Source organism: Salmo salar, chromosome ssa10 (assembly GCF_905237065.1).
Source record: "Salmo salar chromosome ssa10, Ssal_v3.1, whole genome shotgun sequence".
In the NCBI taxonomy this organism is placed as follows: Eukaryota; Metazoa; Chordata; class Actinopteri; order Salmoniformes; family Salmonidae; genus Salmo; species Salmo salar.
This window is the reverse complement of record NC_059451.1, coordinates 19018306-19027038: the sequence shown is the minus strand read 5'-3', so window position 1 is coordinate 19027038 and position 8733 is coordinate 19018306. Positions and strand designations below refer to the sequence as shown.

The 8733-nt window shown below is 39.8% G+C and overlaps 1 protein-coding gene across 1 annotated transcript; it reads right to left on the bottom strand.

Annotated features, from left to right (window-relative positions):
* Positions 1-3196: 3196 nt before the first annotated feature.
* On the bottom strand, positions 3197-8440 carry LOC106613700 (tax1-binding protein 3). The gene is made up of 4 exons (XM_014216232.2): positions 8157-8440; positions 6033-6152; positions 5623-5700; positions 3197-5082 (listed from the first exon to the last, which is right to left on the bottom strand). Exons 1-4 carry the CDS (start codon positions 8268-8270, stop codon positions 4948-4950), a joined length of 447 nt encoding a protein of 148 aa, XP_014071707.1. The 5' UTR covers positions 8271-8440; the 3' UTR covers positions 3197-4947.
* Positions 8441-8733: the final 293 nt, after the last annotated feature.

Genomic DNA, 8733 nt, shown 5'->3' with positions numbered 1-8733 from the left:
AAAGGTGTATACCCTTGAGCCATTCAATCATGTGAGCCTTACCATTGTTTCTTCAAACTCAGATATTGTCCTCTTATATTGATGTGATTTTTATTGTTGACAAAAACAACAACGGTGATCAACTGTGGTTTTTAAGCACAAACAGGAAGTGCATTGGCCATATTTGCTGTACCATGAGAATTTGACATTTATAGAAAAACTGTCAAAGGGGGCCTTTAAATAAGTCAGATGGAGACTTGAATACCATCCATCTCAAAATAGTATGCAATGTTTAGCCTAGACAAAGTTCAAGCCAAAAGAGTTCTTAATGGCTCAATAGGCCATTTTTCTCTGATACTTTTTAAAAACAAGTAGGCTATGGCCTATCCTCAATTTAGTGTTTAATTAGAATTAAATGTGTGTCTCCTAGTTCTGACCAAGTATGAGCAAGGCTCTTTCTCTAGGTTTTTTCCCATTCAAATTGTGAAGGCTCCCACTGGGCAAAAACTAGTTGAATCAACGTTGTTTCCACGTAATTTCAACCAAAAATACAATGTGATGACGTTGAAGCTACTTGGAAAACTGATTGGATTTGCAAAAAGTAATCAACATAAGGGCATTTCATCTTTTTTGAACCCAACTTTTAACCTAAAACCAATGACAGAGTGAAATGTTTTGTTGATTTTACGTGGAATTCATGTTAGTTGACATCTCAACCAAATGTATATCAAAACTAGACGTTAAAATGACATCTGCGCCCAGTGGGCTGGAATTGTCCAACAGCTGAATACTGTTAATTGTGTGCTGCATCTTTTTCCCTCAGAACAATCAGCGATTGGAAGCTATGGTTCCATGATCACATGATTCCAGTCTGGTGTCTCCAAAGTGATGGGAGCAGATTGCATCACTATGGAAACACAATTGCCCTGTCACAGCGTGGGAGATTTGGACCATGTATGATCCACATTTAGCCAGATAATTATGCACTTCTCTGTAGAAAGTAAGGCATGTCATTTGCAGGATAGTATGTGATGGGTGATGGTTCCATTGTCTTGCATGAAATGTGAATTGTTAATTAAATCAATGTGATTTTCTCAAGTGTGAAATGGTTGCTTGATCCAATGTAAATCAGTACAGATAAGGGAGAAAAAATAAGAAAGTCTTCAATTCTATCTCTGGGTTTCAAAAAGCCAATAGATATTTATATTGACAAGAGTCCAGTTTATTAGTAGAATATCAGTATGAATAGTTTCTCAATAAGCTTATTGTTTTGGCATAGTTTTGGTTTGCGTTTTCTACTTCAATGAAATGATTTCCTCTACATGAACAACTACTCTACTACAGTATTATTTATTAGGAGGTGATTATCTCATATCTCATCAAATCCAGTTACCTAGCAACAAGCAAACAAGAAATCTGTGGTCAACCGCATCCACTGTAGCCCCACATAAAATCTCCCTGCAGTGTTTAGGCAAGTGGAATGGAGCATGCTTCCCACTGCAGTAGACCCCCCAAAACATTCAGCCCCAATCAGACAAACAATACTCTTACTGATGTCTTCATGTCAACAGACTCACTCTCTCTCTCTCATAGGGAGAAACATACCCACACAATGTGTGTGGCGCATGCAGTTTTCTCATCAATTATTTCTCAAAAGATTTCAGCTAGCATCTCACTGAATCGACCCCCCCCCAACAAAACACTAAATGTTTTGGATAGCAGAGTTACCTCTCACCTGTAACCCATGATGGGACCACGTCATTAGCAAGACAATTAAGGGAAAAATTGTGTCATGTCTTCATCTTTGTTAATGACAGTCATGAATACAAATATGATGAATTGGATAAAAGATGCTGATGTGATGCAGGGATGTTATTCTTAAAGGGAAGATGAGGGAGAGGATGGACCTGGCTGCTCTAGGCGGTGCATCAGGTGTTGTTGCCACACCTGCAGTTAAAAGGGGAATGTTTGTTTTTAGACAAGTGGCAATATTAATCCTTAAGAGTTGATTGACACACCCGCGAGAACAAAAATCCCCATCAGTCTGTCTGTTTAAACTAGATATCAGATTTTTTGTGAGGGCTGCGTCTCAATCCACCGCATCCGCGTACGTCGACCTTCCTCATCTGTGATGGAAAGTGGCAGAGCCACAGCACTGTTTGTCAGACATCCCAAAAATCGGTCTTCTCACGAAAACTTCTGTAGTGTCAGAAAGGTTTGGCCTAGAAACAAATATGACCACACGATCATGATTGTGTCACGGGACTCGATGGTGCCACAAGTGTCACGGACCCATCTGAAGGTAACCCGGTACCAGTTTAAAAAATAAATGGAAGTATGGAGGTGGTTTTGTGCCAACAAAAAGGGGTTAAATGTGTCAAATTTTTAAAAATATTTCCTGAACTTTCTTATATCTTCTAGATATTGGACAGACACTTCAAAAACCTTATTCCTTATGATACATTTGTTGAATGTTTCTTTTGCCATCTATGAATGTGTTATTAAATGTGTTTCTATTGCCCCCCCCATATAAAATGCCTGAGCAAACAGGGAAAGGTCAGGTAATAGATTCGCTGCTTTGAAATGTCATCCGATTACTTTCGAGTTGGAGACATGAATATATCTACAGTCAATAGTGGTGATAAAGGCCATGCAGATCAAGACAATTTGACAAAATACAGTACAATGAACAAACAAGATTGAAGATCACATCTTTCAATATGACAATTATAAGAATCAACCTATGAAAATACTGTATCACAAACACATCTGTTTTTCTATTGATTAATATGCTACATACAATGGTGGATGACGGGGTAATGGTAAGCTGTGGAACTGCCCACACACACACCATGAATCTATGCACACACCAGGATGATCCAATTGCTTCAAATCTAACAGTCACACTTTTTTCTCCACCACTCTTATGCTCACTAACACCATTTAATTAGCAGCTGTGGATCTGTGAAGAACAGCTGCTCTTCATGGTTTTAGCTGATGTTGGGTTCTTTTTTCACAAAAACAGCTTGTTTGGGATATTTCTTCCAACATCCAGTGCACACTGGGAAGGTAATATCCCTGCTCATGTCTTATAACCAAATATTCTCTATCCATCCCTCTGGGACCCACAGTATGGGTGACAGTCTATGGGTGACAACAACCACAATTGTTGTAAAGTGCCTGACAAACACATAATACCGCAAAAAAGAAAGCAATCTTTCAGTTCATTTTTGATTTATGTTAAAGAACATTCGGAAAGTGTCCAGTATACAATCATATGCCAAAATGGTAATTCAAAGGTTTTCCTCATATACTTGGAGTAATTATAAAATAGATATTTTAACACAAACGACATATTGATAGAAATCAACTTTATAGAAAATGTTCATGCAAGGCTACATTTATCAAAAGGTTGGGCAGTCTTTTGAAGTGTTAATTCTTTACAGAGTTGTGTGTAGACTTAGTTACATCACTCTGCCAACGATATACAGTATAATGATAATCTCCCAATTCAAAGAATTCTAGCAAAAACAAAGCCATACAAAATATTGAATTAGTAGAACATACTATGACGTGTATGTATATTAGGTAACATTGTAATCCACATTACAATATTACCTTACCTTTAATTCATTTGAATAGGAGTTGATAAGATTGGATTAAAAAAGTGAGGCATCGCTGTGTAAAACATGGCTGAGGCAGTGAAAAAGGATATATTACTGAACTATATAGGAATGGAAAAGAGCATGAATACTAAAACCCTATTGGCGCCATCACGCTTTAGTTGTACTCACTCGAGTGTAATTTGTGTATTCAAACGTCTCATTTAATTTGATCCTTCAACGTTGGTTCAGCATGCAACCAAAGTGTATTAGCTGTCTAACATCAACCAGCAAGCAACCTAATTAACAATCCAACATGCCACTTTCTCTATATAAACCTGAGAAAGAAGGCACTTAAAGTTGACTATACCCTAGCCTTGATTTCCAGGCAACGATGGCAACACCAAATGAATTATACCCAGAGGGTTGAGAACGAGAAGTAACCGTCTTCCTGCTACACTACCTACAAAAGTCCAATCCTCAAATGAGTATTACAGTATTTGGTAGACAAGTACAATTAGAGTATAATGAAATATAAAGTATGCAGTTTGGCTGTGCTTGTTACTTTGGTAGATGCACTGCATGGATAAAGATAACAAAAAAAGATATATCGTCCAAGCCCGATGAATATTCATTACATTTCCCCCAACACAGAGCAGTGTTAAGCACTAAGTGTTCCATTCTTATTAATGCCATACATCAAACATAACAACTCATGTAAACAGGAAGCCTCTATGGAATACATACAAATTACAGTAGCAGATAAATGCTATGTGCGTTGTACCCATGTGTTTGCAAAGCATCTATCAATCTACAGTTTCTTGGAATTGTTTTCCTTTGGCTTGTAAAGACATCGACTTGAAAACATAAAATGATTAGTTGGCTAAATTAAAAATGACAGATCATTAACGGTAATGAAGTGTACTAATTACTTAATAAGTCATGCTCATGTCAGCTAGCAAAGGCATTAATGATCCCAATAACTTGCACCATATTGGTTCTATAGTGATGTTATAAAAGGGTTGTACCATGTTTGAATTGGGAAAATGTGAGTAGGACTGTAATCAATTTCATTTCAACTCCATCAATTCAGGAAGTGAAAAATCTGTGAAGGAAAATAAATGGCAATTTTCAATTCTTGAATAGCATTTTCTTCCCACCTCCTAAATTGACAGATTTGATATGGAATTCACTCCAACCTTACAGTTTGCAAGAAAAGCTTTGGAATACTGTGCTCTCGGTCACTGGCATTGTCTGACGTCAGATAGCGAACTCAGTCTGCACGAAAGCCCTAGCGTTGCATAGGAGGGACGCCACCTGTCGAAAGACAATGAGGTCACCAAGCTGCTGCTACTGTTTGGAGTCATTACATCATAGAATGTTTGACAGCCTGCTCCAGCGATTTCCTGGTCACCAGTAGCCGCACGACATCTTCGTTCTTCTTCGTCAGCCGTTTGCGTGCCTGATCGTGAGTCACCATGGTCATATCCCATCCATTTACCTTTTGGCAACAGACATCAATAATTATAATATTCTTCTTTACAGTAGTTATTATTCCTGATGTGAGGTAAGTATAATATCTGGATTGAATAGTGTACTGGTCTTTTACAGTCACTCGGCAAAGTCCAATCACAACTGGCACTGAGTAAATGGTGCCACCTTGTGGAAATGTATCAATAAAGTAAAAAGTCATCTAAGGTTAAAGGTAGACTCAGTGATATGATGTAGATGCAGAAAGTAAACAGCATAGTGGGTCAATTTCCACAACTAAGAGTGTTGAAGCGTGAGGCTTAACTTCTCTGCTGTTTTGGTGCCTTGGCTAGTACGCTGTAACAGCGTGAAGCGAACCCATGCGCAGATACTGTGTGACTTTGAGAGCGAAGTCTTGCATCTCGCTCATTTCAATATCTGCGGTGCTGCCGAGTCTACCTTTAACCCAGAACTAAAATTGTGTAATTTGGTCAAATGTATGTTTATGTAATTTGTCCAAGAAGGATTAGGTAACAGGTCTCGAGGACAAACGTTTGAAACATGCATTTACCTGCATTACTTTGTCTCCCATCATCAAGCCTGCAACTTCTGCTGGTCCCTCTGGTGTCACCCGTGTGACATAGATGCCCTGTGATCACACAGCCACACAGAAAAAGACAAAAACAACAAAAGAGAAATATATGAAAGTGTAACATCTGTGCATCTACATATAAAATGTACTAACTAACTAGCTTCAATAAACTGGTTTGATTATAGAACTATAAAATGCCACTATTTGAGTAACACTGTATGCTATTGTATAAGGTGAGCTATCTGGGTCTGCGGTGTTGCTACCTGAGGCTCGGGTTGATGTGTTCAGACCTGCTTTTCTGATACCTTATGACTGATGTTAATGGGGTTTGGCCAGAGCTGAGCTCCTGAGAACTGACAGGGAGAGTATTTTCCTTGTTTAACTCGTACCTTGTCTGACTTGTCTTCAGAGAATGGGTTCTGACCAGGGTCTTGGTCTATTCCTCCTCCAATGCTGAAACCCAGGATCAAATGTTCACCCTGGCGGAGTTTGCGGATTTCTATCCGTTGCTGTAAAACACATGAACATTGGGAGTCGAGCTTGGAGAGGAAAGAATTCAGAACATCAACAACCATCAAGTAGTTGTTATATTCCCATTGAAATAATAAAAATGTGGTAAATGAATAGAATATAAAATTGATTGCTGAGCACTGTGTTGTTCCCTTTAAGAATGTAGAACACTATGGTTATGAACAGGCTGTAGTTCCCCCAAAGGAACAAAGAGAATCCCACTGTTGTGTGAAGTCGAGCGACCGGCTGAAAGGGAAGCCCTCCGCCACCAACTGACTGGAGACACAGATTTGTTCTCAGTCTAGCTATCCCCATGGTCCAGCTGCCCTCTCATTAGAGCAGATGGAGTGTTCTGGCACATCCAGCTCACTGCTCTTTACAGCACAAAGCCAGTCTGTGTGATGGTGAATAAGAGGAGCCTCAGCAGTGTGGTTCATAGTGTCAGTGGTTCAAAGTTCTTCCAACCACTGCACTCAGTGGTCAACAATCATTCAGTGGATCTGAAGTTCTTGGTGATGAGAACATGGAAACCCTCATGGAAATGTATAACGCAGGCTGACCATATTAACGGAAAGATCAACCCAAAGTATCTGTGTAACCCACTGTTCACATGACTGACATCAGATTTGTCAAATAAGATCAACCAGAAAACAGCAGCATACTATGGCATTCAACTTATAGTGTATGGAAGATAGCTGTTGTATAAGAGTGGGCAACACATACTAAATCATGCAACTAAATAAGATTGGTGTGTGTGTAGCCTGTAGCCTAAATCACATCATTTTGTCACTAGGCTACTGGGCAATTACTCCATGACTCATTTCTTGCTGATGTTAGGAATAAACAGTGTGTTGCGAGGCATCCCATCGAAAGCCTCCTGGCTGATTTTATCACCGTCTGCTAAGGCAACTGCACCGCTCTCGACCAGAAGGCCCTACAAAGGGTGGTGCGGACAGCCAAGCGCATCACTGGGGGTGAGCTCCCAGCCATTGAGGACTTACATGCCAGGCGATGTCTAAAAAAGGCCTGAAATATTGCCAGAGACACCTACCCGAGACATGGACTGTTCTCCATGCTCCCGTCCTGCAGACAGTACTGGTGCATCAAGGCTCAGACCAACAGACTGCTAAACAGCTTCTATCCCCTGGCCATAAAACTACTACTGCTGCAAAAATGATTATTGATTGCCATTACCATTAGTATCTATCCATTGTGTTCTGTTGCTGGTCACCATTACTCCTGTAACTCAGCTTTGCACACTCTTGGCATAGTGGGACTATCACTTGTTTTTCAACAGGACAATGACCCAACACACCTCCAGGCTGTGTAAGGGCTATTTGACCGGGGGGGGGCTTGTACCCAAGTTGTCTCAGATAGTTAGGTGACGCCTTCCTCTGAAACACTTCACTTTCATGCATGTAGCTTAGCGAACAATTTGGCTAATGCTAGCTGCTATCCATAGTGCAGAGATAACAGGCTCCCCCTAAAGAAAAAAAATGTTGCCAAGACAGAACAGTGTAACATTAGCTAGCTAGATTAATTTACTTTAGGTTAATACTAGATTGCGCATATGAAAATGAAATGCATAGCCCATTAAATGAAATTCTCCTAAACTGTTAGCAAGCTAGCTACAGCGGTTTCATTCAATCTAAAAGAAACAAGACTGACAACAAACAGAGAAAGGAGTAAAACGTAGATAGGTAGTTGGATTATCGAACAGCAATGTTTCGAACGAGTTTTACTGCTAGAATGTAACACTTTTACAAGGGTAAATTCGAATAACCAAGTTACATTGTCAAGAGTAGAAACAAGCAAGCATGACCACAACGTTACATTCACCATTGTAAACTGTAACGCTACAATGTGAAACCGATTTTTTTGAACGAAATACTTCAGGTAGGTATTTATAGTTTGCATCGAGGCACTGCTTGAAAGATTTTAGGCCTGGACAATGGATGCCGTAGCTATTGAATGAAGAGTAACGATATCATTCCAAAACTTACCACAACAGCAGTAACTGGTTGTCCTGGGATGAAAGACATTGTTTCAGACACTTTTGTGTTTCTCCCCGGTTGCAAATAACTCAACGGTCTAAAGTCGTTTTTTGCTCCTTTCATTAAATCATACAATATTCGAAGCAACTTGCTAAGCGTGAGTAACGACTAGCAAATGACTCCTGGCATGTAAAGACAGGGTTGGTGATGTCATACTGCCTTCCGTGGTTAGTCCTCATCATGGATCCTGTAATGTCCTGGGACAAGGTTGGGGTGTAGCCCAGAAAAGGGTTAGCCAGGCCCGTTACAGTATTTCTCTTTGTTTGTGTGATGGGCATACTACCTGCTAATTAAGAAAATAGTTATTCTGTCAAGAGCTTTACTGAATGCCCACTACTTTTTAAGGACTTAATTTAATTGCCAACTGGAAAACTCATGTCATGGAGGATTCATTACCACTAGAATAAATGGTGGTCTTTCTCACAGAATTCTGCTTTGTGTTTGACAGGGCATGCATCTCAAGTTAACTGCCTAAAATCAATGGCCTCTTGGCCTTTTCTCCTGTTCCCCAGTTAGCAAAATTACT